The sequence below is a fragment of the Mesoplodon mirus genome (genome assembly GCF_964341445.2).
Source record: "Mesoplodon mirus genome assembly, chromosome: 6".
Taxonomy (NCBI): domain Eukaryota; kingdom Metazoa; phylum Chordata; class Mammalia; order Artiodactyla; family Ziphiidae; genus Mesoplodon; species Mesoplodon mirus.
In genome coordinates, this window is record NC_138982.1 from 43,681,035 (window position 1) to 43,697,658 (window position 16,624).

General features: G+C 47.4%; 1 protein-coding gene across 4 annotated transcripts in view; it reads left to right on the top strand.

Annotated features, from left to right (window-relative positions):
• The window catches only part of MASP1 (MBL associated serine protease 1), a gene marked incomplete at its 5' end in the record, with an annotated part of 63,131 nt that extends 49,400 nt beyond the window's left edge, over positions 1 to 13,731 (top strand). The window contains 6 exons of one of the 4 annotated variants that reach the window (XM_082624422.1): positions 1,603 to 1,740; positions 4,869 to 4,982; positions 5,853 to 6,038; positions 7,824 to 7,891; positions 9,897 to 9,996; positions 13,681 to 13,731. In XM_082624422.1, coding sequence (XP_082480548.1) covers positions 1,603 to 1,740; positions 4,869 to 4,982; positions 5,853 to 6,038; positions 7,824 to 7,891; positions 9,897 to 9,996; positions 13,681 to 13,715 — 641 coding nt within the window. In that variant the 3' untranslated portion in view covers positions 13,716 to 13,731. Of the gene's footprint in view, positions 1 to 1,602; positions 1,741 to 4,868; positions 4,983 to 5,852; positions 6,039 to 7,823; positions 7,892 to 9,104; positions 9,295 to 9,896; positions 9,997 to 10,455; positions 13,578 to 13,680 lie in introns of those variants that run through there. The other 3 variants (XM_082624420.1, XM_082624423.1, XM_082624425.1) reach the window with 3 other exon arrangements.
• Positions 13,732 to 16,624: the final 2,893 nt, after the last annotated feature.

Here is a 16,624-nt window from a genome sequence, read left to right on the forward strand (position 1 = left end):
ATGGGAGGAGATGGCATTATCTACTGGAAGAGAAAAGAAAAGGGGGCTGAGGACTCAAAAAGGGAAACACGAGCATGGACGGCATGGAGAGAAGAAGAGAAACCCCAAGAAAGAGACAAGAGAGAGGAATCAGAAACACAGGAAGAGAGGAGCTTCAGAAGCCAAGGAGGGAAAGTGTCAAGAAGGATAAAGTGATCAACAGTGCAAATGACCCAGGACAGTCCAGAGGACGCTTCCAGGCTGGACTTTCCTGGGTGCTGGGACCCGGTCTCTACTGTCAACTCTGAGAGGGGATCCAGGGAGCAGGCCCGTGCTCATGTTGAAGTCCTTAACCCTCCCTCCCTCTTACTTTATCCTCCTCATCCTTTATCCTCCTCCTCTTCCTCCTCCACCACCTCTTTCTTCTTCTTTTTTCCCTCTTCTCTCTCTCTCTCTTTCCCCCTCCCTCCCACACCCTGCCTCCTTCTCTTTCTCTCTTCAGGCTTCTCCTAGGTTTTTATCTCTTTCCTGAGATAGCACACTGCCCTTACATCCTCCCTTCTCTTGGTTTATATGCTCAGTTCTCTAGGTTTTGCTTCCTTGAAACCTACAAACCTCCAGCAGCCACAAGGCGAGGAGATTTCCTAAAGATGAAGAATATGTGAGATAAAATTTCAGAAATAGTGTTCTCCTATACATGTAAATATCATCATTGAAGTTCCAGTTATGGGCCTAGAGTCATTCTATCTCCATCTATGATTACAGATCTATTAAATATTCAAATGGCCACTTTATGTCCAAATTTGTGTGGAGCATGGCACTTTCTTCTTTTGAATCCACCTCCAAAGGACAGGGAAGGATGTGGACACTGGGTGTCATCTCCTCTTTCCAGAAGCTTGACTATGGAAGAGAGGAGAGGGAGAGACTGTGGAATGAATGAGAATCAGGGAAAATGGAAATTTGATTTTTAGGATGAGAGGTCTTGATCATGTTTTGGAGGCATAGACAAAGGAGAGATGCAAGACAGAGGAGAGGGGTGCGAATCCTCAAAGCCAGGTCCCCAGAAGTTTGGAAGTGAGGAGATCCAAAGCCCAGAATTCGTTCTGAAGAGAAGAAAGTTTACAGAGGGAGCAGATGGAGAGGAGGATGTTGTTTGGTTTGGTTTGGTTTGGTTTTTCCATTAGTAGCAAGTTTTTCTACAAACTTTCCATGAAGTGATCTTTGGCAAATCTGGGCTTTTAGCCAGCAGCTTAGCAATCCCAGCAGAGAAGGACCTTCTAGCAAGATTCCCAAGGCAGGCTTTCATTGGCCTGGCCAGGGTTACATTCCCATCTCTGAGCGATCGCTGTGACCAGAGTATAAGAGGCTTTCATTAGTCAGGTCTGGGTCACATTCCTACCCCTAGAGCCAGGGGTAAGGTCATTGCAACTCAGGCTATATGGACAAGAAATGGGGGAAGAGTGGGCCCCAGAGGAACATTGGGGCGCTGTTACTGGAAGGAGCAATGGATGCTGGGAAATCAAAACCGGCAGATGTTCCGAACAGAGGGCGATGTACTACTAGCTCTGGCAAAGGGCAAGATGGAGCCCAGAGTGTGACCTGTCCTCCCTCCCTTGGCTGCAGTGTGTGGGATCCCCAAGGTCTCCCGGAATCTGATGGCCAGGATCTTCAGTGGACGCCCGGCCCAGAAGGGCACCACCCCATGGATTGCCATGCTGTCACACCTGAATGGGCAGCCCTTCTGCGGGGGCTCCCTTTTAGGTAAGGTGGAGGTGGAAGGGGTGGGGGACCCAGGATTAGAGGTTAGGGTAGAAGGAAAGGGACATGACCCTCTTTCTGGAGACTGACAAGATTTCTTCACTGAGAATCTTCCACAGTAGTAGCGGGACCCAGAAGTACAAAGTGGCAGAAAGAAACCTTAGCTGGAGCCAGGAGACGTGTGTTCTGTTCTAGCTGGCTCCTTCAGCCAACAACACTTCCCGAGCCCTGGTCATTCTCTGGCACTGAGAAGGGTGTGGGAGTCAGACCCTTAAACATGGATTACAACACAAGGCACTTACACGCGGCTCAAAGTGAGGGTGTGTCAGCGCCGTGGGACCAGGGACAACCAGGAAACCCACCCTAGAGGAGTCAGAGAAGGGAGATTTACAAAGCCTTGAATGCCATGTTTGGGAATTTAGATCTTTTCTTGAATGCTGCTCCAGGTTTATAAGCATATTCTGGAAAGTTCTCTCCTGAGACAGCATGGATTGAAAGAAGGGTGAATCTGGAAGCCAAGAGTCCAGTGAAGCAGCTATAGTTCAATAGTGGGGAGGGAAGTCATTAGCCTCAGAAAAAGGACAGGGGATGAGGAATAGAAACGAGGCCGATTCAAAGCCATTGAGAAATAGGATTGTCAGAATTTTGTAATGGACTGAATGTGATTGGCAGTGAGAGGAAGGGCAGGCAAGAAATGATTGATGGCTCTTCCTGCCAGTTTAGTCCAAATGATCTAAGGTCCATCCCAGCTCTGACATCATAATAAAAATTAATAGCAATCTAGAGTCCCTCTGACCCTATCACAGAGGAAGAAGGCATGGATGGGTCCACTTCTGCCTGGGCAGCTCTGGGGCTGCCGGTCTCGCCTCGCGCCGACCCACCCTCCTCCTGCAGGGTACACTCAGGTGAGGACAGCTCCCCGACCGGGATCCCCGAGAGGAGGCGCAGGCTCTGGTGAGACTGCAGTCTGGACAACCCGAAATGTGTGAAATGGTAACCCAACAGAGAGTTTGATCCTTATATTCCCACAGACACAAAGATGAGTGGCCTCACCCTATGGAGCCTCCCAAAGGGGCACAGAGAGTGAGCACAGGTTAAAGGGGAGCCCAGTGGGGAGCAGGCAGGGGAGAGGACCAAGAATGAGAAGGGGCAGAGAGACAGAGAGAGGGCTTAGAAGGACAAGGACAAAGAGAAAGAGACAGAGAGACCGAGGGCATATGAGAGAACTAGAGGGAAGTGAAGAGAAGTTAAGGGGAAAATGAAAGGAAACAAATACAACCGGAGGAAGAGAAACTGGTGGGGCATGAGACGAGACAGAGAGACAGAGAGAGAATTGTGAAAGGCATAGAAAAGCAGGGAGGACCCAGAAAAGAACGCATCAGAAGAGAAGCAGACAGTGGGGAGGAGCCGGCAGGGAGAGCAGAAGGGAGCAAAGACATTTCTGGTTTTTTTAGAATGTAAGTAAATAGATGGATTACTGCCCACGGTTTTAAGAGTTAGATTCGTTTTCTGAAGCCTTGAGTGTTTAAGTTCAATGATGTTCAGAACTCCCTTGTGTCTACTGCGTGTTTATTCCCACTTCTCTACCCTCAGCCAAGCCACAAGATCTGGCTTACTCAGCCCTCCCCACAGCTCTCTTTGTCTAGAATCTCTCTCCTCCTCTGTTGTCTAGTTTTGTAGAGGGAGGGAAAGACAGGAGGGGGCAGAGGAAGCAGGGAAGGAGCTGAGGGACAGACAGAAAGTTCCCACTCAGTGCCCACACTAAAGCATGGGTTCTGGCTCAGGGACTCAGTATTAGCAGAGCTGCGAGGCAAAGCCATGTCTTTGGACTCACCACTGCATACCCTAGGTTCATCTAAATGTCCCAGAGCCCCGCTCCAAGGCAGGCTCCCTAATCTGGGTACCTCATCCCACTTTACCTACCTGGAAAACTAGTCAACAGCCCCTGGCTGTGGACAGGGATCAAAAATGCCACCAGGGAAAAGAGGGTGGCCTGTGCGGAGCTCTATCCAGAAGCCAGTAGCCAAGGAACATAGCTGCTCCTGAGAGGGCCAAGTGGAGCCTGGGACCTGCTCCAGAAAGGGACTCTGCCCTGGACTCTGTACTTGGCCCTGATACCCCACCCCAAAGCCCTGGTGCCTTTCTTTCTGCTTCGCTCAACCCAGCATGTCTCTGGACTCAGCTATTTATGGGTTTGTCATCTGTTCCACCTTAAGGATGAACCGAAGCCTGACCCCATATTGAGCAAAGGGCAGGAACATGCCCATCAAGGGAAAAAGACAGCCAGATGCAAGAGATGTGCTCAGCTGACCATCAGGAGACCCAGGGTCCGGCCCTGGCCCTACCACCAACCTGCAGAGTTGCCCTAGACATCCTCGCTCTCCTCCAGGCCTCAGAATCCATGTCTATAAAATGAGAGGTTTGGATCAGAGCAGTGGTTCTCAGCCCTGATGGCAGTAGAATCATCTGGGGCACTTTTAAAGCGTATTTGTACCTGTGCCTCACTCCCATGACATAGATGGCCTGGCTTCAGGACCAGGTACTATTTTTGGGGATTTGCTTGTTTGTTTTTAATTCCCCAGGTTATTCTAAATGTGCACCCAAAGTTGAGAAGAACCACATACAACAGTGCTTTCCAAACTTTAATATGCATAGAAATTACTGGGAGATCTTATTAAAACCCTCAGATTTTACTACTGAATGCAGATTCTGATTCAGTAGATGTATGGTGGGGCCTGAGAGTCTGCATTTCCAAGAAGCTCCCAGGGGAGGCTGAGGCTACTGTTCCAGGGACCACGCCTTGAGCAGCAAGGTCGGAGGGGCAGCCAGTGAGCAAGAAGTTTCTTGTGGACACCTTGGGCTGTCCGGAGCTCGTCAACCCCATAGATTTAAAGGAGACCTGAAATCATCTTTAAAACATTCAATTTTGGCCTAGGTTGGATAAGGCAGATGAAATCACAGATTCAACTCCCCATTTTCAGATTAGGATCATATGAGTTTCTGCCTTGGGGCTGTGAAATGCAAGGGAGAGGGGTGCCATGGAGAGGAGGGGTCTGAAAGCCCTCAGCTTGAGGCTGTGGGAAGCAGGATGGGGCCGTGAGGACAGTGTGTGTGTACAATTCTGTTCTCAGGCTCCAAATGGATTGTGACCGCGGCTCACTGCCTTCACCAATTGCTGGATTCAGAGGACGCAACCCTACATGGCTTGGACTTGCTCAGCCCCTCTGCCTTCAAAATCATCATGGGTGAGTGCAGAGCAAGGTGATTCCTACAACCAGCTGTGGTTCTGGGGATGGGATGTGTCCACTTACTCACTCAATCATCAGGGAAGGTGCCTGGGATGAAGGATGAGTCAGGACTGGAGGCCAGGGACTTGCATCTAAGCCCAAGCCTGTGATTCTCAGGTGGTGGGACCATGAGCAGGTCATTGAAGGTGAAGCCTTAGTTTTTATAATAAAGAGCCTCATCTGGATAATTTCCAAAAATGCTTCAGGCTTCTGTGAATCCGTGGTTTCAAGTGGATCATACACAAACAATCCAAGCTTCCCCTCTCCTTTGTAAAATCAAGACCACCGGCTGATTCAGTTTAGTTCACCATATATTTATGTCCTGACACTATGCCAGGATATAACTACACAAGTTCCCGCCCACAGGGACTTAGAGTCTAATAAAGGAATAGAATATAAGCACAGAGACCTTGAACATAAAGTAGGAAGCAGTAAGTTCTTTAGGAGAGGAACAGATAAAAGGCATGGGAGATCGTAGGGAAGAGATTTCTAATTGAAGAATCTAACTCAAGACTCTGAGAGGTTTCATGGAGGGAGGCAACACATGACCCAGGCAAGGAAGGCTTGGACATATGGCAATGGGCACTGGAATGAGTATTATAAGGCAATGGGATCAGGTCATGAAGAAGGACAGAGGTCAGAGCCATGAGAATATGTGGAGAGGGGTGGGTAGGATGGGATGCCTTGAAAAAGATAGATGAAGGGCAGTATAAGGGTTAAGGCTGGACACATGGGCTGAAGGGGACAGGGGCTGACAGGGAACAAGGTGTGACCTTATCCTCTAAGCTTGCATTGCCCTCATGCCTCACATGCCTTCTTCTTGCCCAGGTAAGCATTGGAGGTACCGGTCAGATGAGAATGAACAGAGTCTCAACGTCAAACAAATCTTCCTCCATCCCCTGTATAACCCCAACACATTTGAGAATGACATAGCTCTGGTGGAGCTGTCGAAGAGCCCCGTGCTGAGTGACTTCGTGATGCCCATCTGTCTGCCCCAGGGGCCATCGCAGGAAGGTACCACCCCCACCTGTGATTCCACCTCTGCAGAGCACCTGGTGCCTCCATAGAGCCTTCCTCTCCAGCATTGGTCGGGCTCTGGTGCCAACTGAGCCGGCTGACCATGTCTGTGTGATTCCTCAGCTGCCTCCCCTAAAACAGCTGAGTCAAAACTGGTTCCAAGGTAAACAGGCAGGCTTGATCAGTACTGAAAGCACTATATCAGTCAGGGTCCAGATAGGAAAACAGAAACCAGACCAGTTATTATATCAGAGAGAATTTAATATAGGGTACTGGAGGACTGGAGAAGTAAAGGAAGATGCTGAGATAATAGAGATGGCACTTGCAGGAAGAAACCACCACTCCTGGGGCTGGAGGAACAAAGAGAAGAAGTTGGAGATATAGAACCTAGAAGCTTGACAGGGGCCTGTGAAGCAGGAACTCAGATGCTGCAAAAGAGGCCCTGTGCTGATGGTGCTAGGGAGAACAGCTGGAACCAACCGCCACTGCTAGGGTGATGCCAACAGGAATGGCAAGCCTTCCTGGAAGTGCCCCCTATTTTCAGGAACACCCCTGACAAAGCAGATCTGCCATTTCAGAGTCTCATTCGCAGCATCACAAAGTAGAGCGTAGAAGGGTACGTTTGGAGCTGAGAGACAATAGCTTAATCACCAGCACAGACTCAAATCCCCATGCTGCCATTTCCTAGTTGGGAGACTTTGAGGAAGTTGCCAAACCTCAGGCCCCTTCCCTCTACACTGGGGATAATATCCCACAGGTGGTTGTGATGTTTAAATGAAATAATAATCAAACATATCCAACATAGAGTGAGAGTCCAACCCAGGGCAGCTGGCTTTTGTTTCATTCTGTTCTAAATTCAGTGGTGCCATGTCACAGATAACCTCCTTTAGTTCAAAGTTATTTTTTTAAATGGCTGAATGGAATCTGAGAAGTATTCAGGGGAAGTAAGCCAACAGGAAAGGCACAGGTATGGCTCTGATTCATCAGATGCCATGCACCTACCCTGTGCCACTTGATTTACATTAATTAATTTATGTATTACTTATAAAAGCCTTGTGAGGTGGTATTGTAGTCCCATTTTCCAGATGAGAAAACAGGCTCAGCAAGGTACAGTGACTTACCCAAGATTCAGCTTGTAAGAAGTAGATCTGCGGATAGAATTCAGATCTTCCAACTTAAAGCCCAATGTTGTTTTCAGTATCCAGGCTCTTTTACAAATGAAGAGATAAGTGTTCTATCAGTGCTCAACCCATTTCCACACTGCCTCGAGATCTGCCAACTTCATAGACTTCTAGAATGTCAGAGCTGGGAGGGGTTTTAGAGAATACTAAGTCCAGCCTCTTCATTTTATGGATGGAGAAACTGAGACTCAGAAGGGGAGGGAACATAGCACATTGTGGGCTAAGCTGGACTTTGTATTTATTCAGTTATTGATTGAGCATCTACTATGTGTCAGCACTGCTGTAGGCGTGGAGATACAGCGCTGAATAAGATATATGAGATTACCGCTCTCGTGGAGTCTAGGTTCCAAGCTAGTTGGGAGTGGGAGAGAACAGGCAACTAAACAAATAAACCAGCTAATGTCTCATAGAAACAAACGCCTAGTCCTCTGTCGTGGGTAACCTTCAACCCAGCAGTCTTCTTCCCCACCATGCTGCCATTCTCTGAGGGTGCAAACTCAGCCCTTCCTCCATGGGCAGAGGATGATGGGGCTGCAAGGTGTCACCCTCTGAAAACCCCACAGACAGCCTCTCTGCTCTCACTGTGTCTTCTCTCCTCCAGGGGCCATGGTCATCGTCAGTGGCTGGGGGAAGCAGTTCTTGCAAAGGTTCCCGGAGACCCTGATGGAGGTGAAGTTCAATTTATACCCTTCAGAGGGTGACACCTCTGCCCTACATTGGATCTTTCTGCATCATAGTGCCCCTTAGTGGGTTAGAGGCTTCGGCAGGGGGTGGGTGAGAGATGTGCCAGGGGCCCAAACTCACCTTCAAAGTTAAATGAGACTGAATCCCAACTCGTTTGATCTGTTTGTTCTACATGTCATAGGGCTCTAGTCTTTAAACATTGCTTAATGTTTCTGTAGCTTATTAAAGTCTCAATTTATGGAAATTCTTCCAGAAAACAGCCGGCTTGGACTCCCCAAAAGGTGATCCATCTATATACATCATGAAGATTCACATAACAGAGTAACCAAGAATGGGCCAAGGAATGGGCCTTGAGAGCTGCAGTCCTTGCAGCAATGAACTTGACTGTTGCATTTAGAAGTTTACATTCTTGTCATATCAGAAAAGAACACTGAACCAGGAGTAAGGAGCCATGGCTCCAAGTCCTGGCTCTTAGTAACCTGCTGCGAGATCTTAAACGAGTCATCTTGCCTCTCTGGACCGCAGTGTAGTATCTCAAGCTGCAAAGTCAGGGGCAACACTAGATGTCCTCCAGGAGCTGCCTGGCTCGGACATTACCAGGTTCTACGACTGCCACAGCTAGTCTCTAAACCCTTCAACATGCGTTATTTTAGCGTACTTTAAAATTCTGGATTGGCAACAGCAATTTAGCCCCTCAATCATGAACTCTAGAGTGTTTATTTGGTGCCTCCCATGTATCAGACATTGTATTAACTGCTAGGTATGCGGGGAGGTAAGAGGACAGATCTGGCCCCTGGCCTCCTTGGGCTTACAGTCAAGTGGGATAGACAGAAAGCAGTTATCAATGTAATCAGTGGAATGAGGAAGAGGTGCAAGATGCTCCAGAATGTACAGCAGGGGCTCTGACCTTGTCTTAGGGGTACAGAGGGCTTCCCAGAGGGAGTGACACTTAAATGATGCATGAGCGATGGATAGAGGTCAGTCAGGCACTCAACAGTTTGCTGAGGACATGTGCTCACGACCACCCTGCCTGACTTCCTCTCCCCACTTCTCTGGGAAGGCCATGGCCCCAAAGAGACCTGAATGCCTCTGGTCCCCTCGAGCAAGGGCCAACAGGAGTTGTGCTTTTGGGGGGAGTGTGACCCATTCAGTTCTTGGTTTGGCTGAATGAAACTCATGTTTCCTCTTTTTATTCTAGACATCCATTCCAACGTTTACCCCCAAACTGAATCAAGGGCAATAATAATCACAATACCTTACTTTATGTATCAAGGTACCACCTCAATTCAAAATAACATTTCCTGAGTACTGACCATGTTCCAAGCTATGTGAGATAGAAATGGACAACATACAGACCGAGTGTCTGGAAGCTCACACTGTGGTGGGGGAGAACGTAAGTGAATGCTTGCTGCTAGGTGAGCCTCACTAACCCTACACCACCTACTATTTATGCAGTGTTTGTAGTTTACAGAATATCTGCTCATTCATCTCCTCTTTGCACAACAACTCTATGCGATTAGTATGTCAAATATTGTGACTCCCATTATTCAGATAAGGAAACAGAGTCTCAGAGATCTGAGAAAACAGTGATGAAGGCTACGTGCCCCAGGTCCCACAACCAGTAATGGTAAGAGTGAGGAAAAGAAGACTGCCCATAGGTTTTGCATACACTGCCATATTTGAGATAATGTATGTGCTAGGCAAGTATTATTATCTCCATTTTACAGATGAGAAAACTGAGGCCCAGAAAGGGCAAATGACCTGCACAAGGTCACACAGCAAGTTCATGACTAAGACTGTACCAGAACATGGATCTCCTGATTCTGCATTCGGTGTTCCTTCACCTGTACCATAGGTAGTTTCTGAGGCCAGGTCTAAGGCAGACCCAGGCTCATCCAGGAAGGGGATGGGGATGAGTCAGCTCTAGGAGTGTCAGAGCAGCAGGGCTCCTCAGCCAGGGGTGGGGACCAACAGTGGCCTTGTGTTCCAGATCGAAATCCCAGTTGTTGACCACCGCATCTGCCAGGAGGCCTATACCCCACTGAAGAAGAAAGTGACCAGAGACATGATCTGTGCTGGGGAGAAGGAAGGTAAGTCAAGAGGCCGGCGTACAACAGGGCACCACCAGCCAGGGAGGGGAGCCGAGCCTGGCAGTGGAAGGACTGGAGACCTTGGAGCTGGCAGGTTGAGCAGCAGTGGACAGGGAGGAGGGAGGCAGGGGAGAGGGAGGACGTTCATGAGAGGAAGGATTCCACTGAAGAAGCTGCATCGGAGAGAAGGGGGCTAAGTAAGGAATTTCCATAATTCCCTTCTCCAAGCCCAGCTTTTCCCTTATGAAATGAGAGGGTCCTAACCTGCACTTTCTAAAATCGCTGAGGTCTGAGGAGGTCTGACCTACAACAGCTGAGTCCAGGTCTGGGTCCAATGGTATACTGCGCCCCCTGGTGACCGATCCTCTGAACTACAAGGCAGTTGTGGAGAGAAGGCGGCTTCTCTGGATTTGAGGCTAGGGAAGGAGACACTTTAACCTGCCTCACTTCTTCCTCCAGGCGGGAAGGATGCCTGTGCGGGTGACTCTGGAGGGCCCATGGTGACCTTGGATATAGAGAGAGGCCAGTGGTACCTAGTGGGCACGGTGTCCTGGGGTGTGGACTGCGGAAAGAAGGACCGTTACGGAGTGTATTCCTACACCTTCCACAACAAGGACTGGATACAGAGGGTCACCGGGATGAGGAATTGAATTCGGTTCCTCACCTTCTTCCTCACCTGTCCATGGTCAGTCAGCAGCAGAGGATAGTTATCTGATGCAAGATGCCCCTTGCCCTACACGCACCTCATTCGGCCCATCTATTACTGGCCAATAAAGGGGGCATCTCAGCCCCCTTCTCACTCTCTTTAAAGAAGCAGGGTAGCAGGGTGGACAGAATCCAGGTTGTATCACCTACTAGCTTTGTAACACTGGGCAGGTGACTTCACCTCTTTGAGCCTCAGTTTCTTTGTCCATATTATGGAAATGGCATACCTTACCTACCTCATAAAAGTCTGATGAGGATCAAATTTAGTTAATATGCATATAGCACGTAGCACAGTGCAGGCATAAACTAAGTGCTCAATAAATATGACTTAGCAGAAGGCCGGTGTGTCTACCAGGCACACTACATTCTCTTACAAATCCTGGCTGGGCCTTAGGGCTGACCAGTGTGCACCGCTCCCCTCAACCTTGACCATCTCCTTCACCTGCCCCCGAATGCTCCATGCTTCTTTGCTATCATGCATTTCCCATCCCCAATCCCCACCCCTCCCCATAAAAAGGTAAAAGAGACGATGTTCTTAGTCTGTGGCATATCCCATAGTGATGCACTTATGACCGTGAGCTGGATACCAAACTGTGAGAGTGCCTGAGAGAAGCAGGTACTCTCACCGGGTGGGGAGACTGGGAATGGTGAATTAGGAAGTCAGACACCAGGTTCTAGAACCAACTCTGCCCGCAGCTCCCTGTGACTCTATGCAACTCCCTTCCCCTCATCCCAAAGAACCCTCCCAGCTCTGACAATCTAGGATCCAATGAAGCCATTTCTCCCTGAAGAGATGAGTTAAAGCCAAAATAACAGAAAGGCAAAAATTGCCTTAGGTTCAATAGAGCTTTATTGCAGACCGAACACTGCTGCTACTGCAACACCCACCCCTGCGCACCACACCCTAGTTCCCAAGGACATAGCCCTGGCGAAGCGCTAGCCAAGGGGCCTTTCCTTATTCCTAAGCAGAGCCTCTGCTCTAGGCACCGGCCTCCTTTTCTTCCTGGGAGCCTGAGTTGCACAAGGTAGGCCCTGGGAGATTAGACTCAGGCCCCTGCACTCTCCCTCCCTGTGTCCACAGCTGACCCCAAGCCACCATTCCCCTGGTTCCTCACCGCTGTTCCTCACCCTGAACACCCCAGCCCTGCAGGGTCATAAGTGCTTCCTAAGCAGAATGCCTCTCCTCTCCAAGAGCCACCTCCTCTCTCAGGAAGCTTCCAGGGACCTCCTCCCCTCCAGAGCTCTGAGATTTAAGCCCTTCAAGGGATCAGAAGCCCCAAGTCCCTGGCTTCTGTTCTATCAAAATTGGTCTTCATGGGAGATTTCATTTCTCGACCTGCACTGCAGCTGCTGGAGTCGTTCAGGGTCTCTTGATGAAAGAAGATGATACTGAGGAATGAGAACTTATGGACACGAAGCCCTAAGCTCACCACTCAGGGATGGCAATTCACAGCCTGCTTTTGATTCTCTGAGCAAGTCATTCTACCTCTCTGTGACCTGCTGCTTATTCTGTAAATGGAAGATGGCAATCATACTCAATCTCACCAGATGTTTGTCAAGCAAACTGGAGCTCTATTTCAGACACCAGAGAAGAATTGCAATGCAAAGTTTTGGAACTACCCTAAGGCATTCCAAACACCATGCCTTCCAATTCACAGCACTGCCTGGATGCCCCCACGTGCCAGGTTATGCTGACTGCTATGCAGACCACCAAGATGAGGGGAACATGATTCATACCTTCCAGGAGCTCCTACAGGAAGAGCTGACACATACACAAGTGTCTATGATGAACAGAATGAACCCCACCAAGTGCTATGTGTCAGAATAGCACAGAGGTGAAAGAAAGGCCATTCTAGTATGGAGACGTTGGAGGAGGGGGCATCAGGAAGACATCCCAGAGGAGATGGTGTTGGAGTTGAGCCTTGAAGAGGGTGGGCATTTCCACAGGTAAGACAGAGGGAGGCCTTCCAGGTAGAAGGACAACAAGAGTCCATGTCCACTCAGGTTTTCCTCAGATTACACTCTCTTCCCTCACATAAAGGACATGTTTAGGGCTTCCCTTGTGGCGCAGTGGTTGAGAGTCCGCCTGCCGATGCAGGGGACACGGGTTCGTGCCCGGTCTGGGAAGATCCCACATGCCACGGAGCGGCTAGGCCCGTGAGCCATGGCTGCTGGGCCTGTGCGTCCGGAGCCTGTGCTCCGCAACGGGAGAGACCACAGCAGTGAGAGGCCTGCGTACCACAAAAAAAAAAAAAAAAAAAGGACATGTCCAGCAGACCAGTGCTCTGACTCCGGGATCAGAGCCCACATCTAAAAGAAACTTTCTCCTTAAAATCAGACAACTCTGAGACTTGAAGCAGCCTCGGAATTTGTGTACAAATACTGACTTCTGGTTGGACCCAGTTTATCCTGGTTATTCCCCCAATTGCAATTTCATCCTGATTCTAAGAGATGTCTAGATGTGCTGCTGGACTTGGGCTTACCCTTGATCTACAAACATTTACTAGATGTACCAGCTCCCGCACTGATGCTAAGGTCCAAGGAAACCAAATGTCACAGAGTCATAGAAGCAGAGGGTTGGAGTATCTGTTAGGACCATATTGTCTAACTCTATGACCTCGTTCTTGAACATATCTAAAGATGGGAAACTCACTACCTCCAAATATAGCCAATTTCAACCTCAAAACGTGCTCTTAGAGAGGTCTCTTCTATACAACCAGAATCCACCTCCCAGAATATACTTAGCATATCTAAAGCTATGATTCCGTACCATGAATGTTGTTATCAGCAATAATGATCATGGCCGATTTCATTAGAAACAGAGGCTGTTGCTCTACATGTGTAGCTGTAACTACACATTATTTCCAATAAACATCTGTATTGAGTCAAAGCATCCTGTTTGGCTTGTATGTTTTTCACGTACTGATAGTTCTGGTGAGTGGTGTTTTCATTTATCAACATTTCTCTGTATCCAATTAGGATCCCTGAACCATGAAGAGAGAGAGAGAGATTGATGGGAAGATCAAATTATCAATACAAAAGCACTTCTTAGGCTTTTCAGGTCAGTTCTGATTAAATACCTTGTTCTATTGTTCCTATAAGTTATCAAAATATCCCAGGATGCCAGTCTTTCAATATCCAAATTGTATTTCTTGATTGTCACCCACACCTAGAATAGAAGAAACATTTTTTTTCGGATCATGTGTTCAATTGTTTGGTTCAGAAAATATGGCACCAGGTCTATGAGTGGCCTGTTCTGAATTGGAGTTTGTACTTTCCTTCTGCCATGAGTTAACCTTATTCCCAGGTGGCAGGAATCAAAGAATCATCAACACTAAGAAGTCCTTCAAGTAAAGGTAGGCAACAATCATGGAAGGAAAATCTATACCCCTCATGCAGCAGAGACAGTGGCCAATCTGGGTCTAGTATGGGACATGAAATCAAGAGACTTGGGTTCTAATGCAAGCATATGTTGACTTCTTGATCCACTTAATTTCTCCATCTATAAACTGGCAGAAAAATCTTTGCCCTACCCCTGTCTGAGGGTTGTTGAATCAGATGAATTAGCATGTAGGAAAGAACTTTGGAAACTAAATTAGCTCAAAATAAAAAGGTCTATGGGAAATAATCACTAAAACACTTTTGAGTATTCACCATACGATTGAGACCACACTAAGCTCTTACACAATTCTCTAATTTAGTCCTCATAATAACCTGTGACAAAAGTACTGTTATTATCCCCATTTTACAGCTGAGTAAACTGAAGCACGGTGAGGTTAAAAATGTGGCTCTACCTAGACACAACAACACCCCAGTAGCAATGAGCACACATACTGTCCAGATTTTTGTTTCTAATACTATTCTCCAATAAAAGAAATAAGGGCTCCTTGAAGACATGACTGATTCAGGACCAGGGCAGGAAATATACAAGATGATACAAAAGTATCTGGTACCAGAAATTAAGTAAGTCACACAATGATGGGGGTGTGTGACACATGAACCAACAGGAAGAGCTCCAGTGGTAAAAGCTGGTATAATTTGAGCAGCAAAATATCATTGGATTATAACTCAAAGTATAAAATAAATACCCGTAAATATATACTTATATGAATAAATAACTGAGTAAAAAAATAGAGGAGAATAAAAAATAATTTATGTACATACTTTGACATAAAGGAGGTGGAACATAACTCCCCATCCCTTAAGTGTGGGCTGCATATAGTGACCTCTTTCTAAAGAGTACAGTACGGAAATGGGGTGAGGGGAGAGCCACTTTATAGAGGAGAAACCTGACAAAACGTTGCCTCAGCCACATGAGCACGGTTAATATCAACAGAGATGAGTCACACTGATAGTTTGTGACCTGGATATGCTGTGATGAAAATGTTGCTGTACCTCTGTGTTCTACCTCCCCAGATCTCATAAGCCCACTCTAATCCCGAGAAACATATCAGAAAACTCCCAATTGTGGGATATTTTACACAATACTTGACCAGTACTCCTCAGAACTTTGGAGATCATCAAAAACAAAGAAAGTCTGAGAAACTGTCTCAGCCAAGAGGAACCTGTAATAGGTTGAACTGTATCCCTCAAAAGATATGCTGAGGTCCTAACCCTCAGTACCTCCAAACAGGACCTTATTTGGAAATAGGGGCCTTGCAGAGGTAACTAGTTAAAACAAGGTCATACTGGAGTAGGTGACGACTGGTGTCCTTAAGAGAAGATGAGACACAGAGAAACAGACACATGAGGGCAGAACACATTGTGACGATGGGGGCTGAGATTGAAATCCCACAGAGGCAAGCCAAGGAATGCCAAGGAATGCTAGTTTCAGCATACTAGCAGAAGCTAGGAACAGACAAGGAAGGATTATCCCCTACAGGTTGCAGAGAGAACATAGCCCTGCCAACTGTGAGACAATACATTTCTGCTGTTTTAAGCCACCCAGTTTGAGGTGCTTTGTTATGGCAGCCCTTTATGGAAACTAATACAGAGCCTAAGAAGACATCTTTAGATGACATCCTGGGACAGAAAAAGGACATTAGGTAAAAACTAAGGAAATCTGAATAGTTAAGAATAATATATCAATACTGGTTTATTAATTGTGACAAATGCACCATACTAACATGGGATGTTAATAACAGGGGAAACTGGTGAAGCATATATGGGAACTTTATCATCTTCACAACTCTTCTAAAAATCTAAAAGTATTCTAAAATTAAAAGTTTGTATTTAAAACAATGTGACCTAAGATCTTGCAGCTAGGAGATTAGGGGCACTGGGATTTGAAACCAGTTCTGATGGACTCTGGAGCCCAGGCTCTCGCTCCACTGGTTCTATACCAGTGGTTCTTGAACTAGGCAGCACACAGGAAACTCCCGGTTTAAAAATTTTTAACCATCTTAAAGAAATACTGATGTCTGGTTCACACCCTCCAGAGACTCATATATAATCAGTCTGGAGTAAGGCTGAACCCTGGGGGCTTGGGAGTGGTAGTTAAAATTCCCCCAGGTGATTCTAATGTGCACCCAGTTTGAGATGCACGTTTCCAGGCTGTCCTGCTCATGTGTGACCCCTGAAGAATGCTGGGAGCCTTTATTTTCCAAGCTTGAGTTTTTTGACCCAGGTCATGTTTCTGTGAGAGGCGGAGGAGAGGCAGACACCCTGCTGCTCTAGCCCTAGATCCAGGAGTTTTCTGTGATTCCGCAGCAACACTGTCGCTAAGACATTTCTGCGTTAGTGTCTTCCTGGCAAGAACAGTGCTCTTTTACTTTGCAGTGGTAAACTGAAGAAGGGGAAAGCATCCCAGGCATGGGCAATAGCACGTGAGAAAGCAGGGGTTATGATAGGGTGTTTGGGGGAAACTGAGTGACTTGGTGTCCCTGGAGAGCCAGAGAAATTGGGAGAAAAAAGAACAGCATCA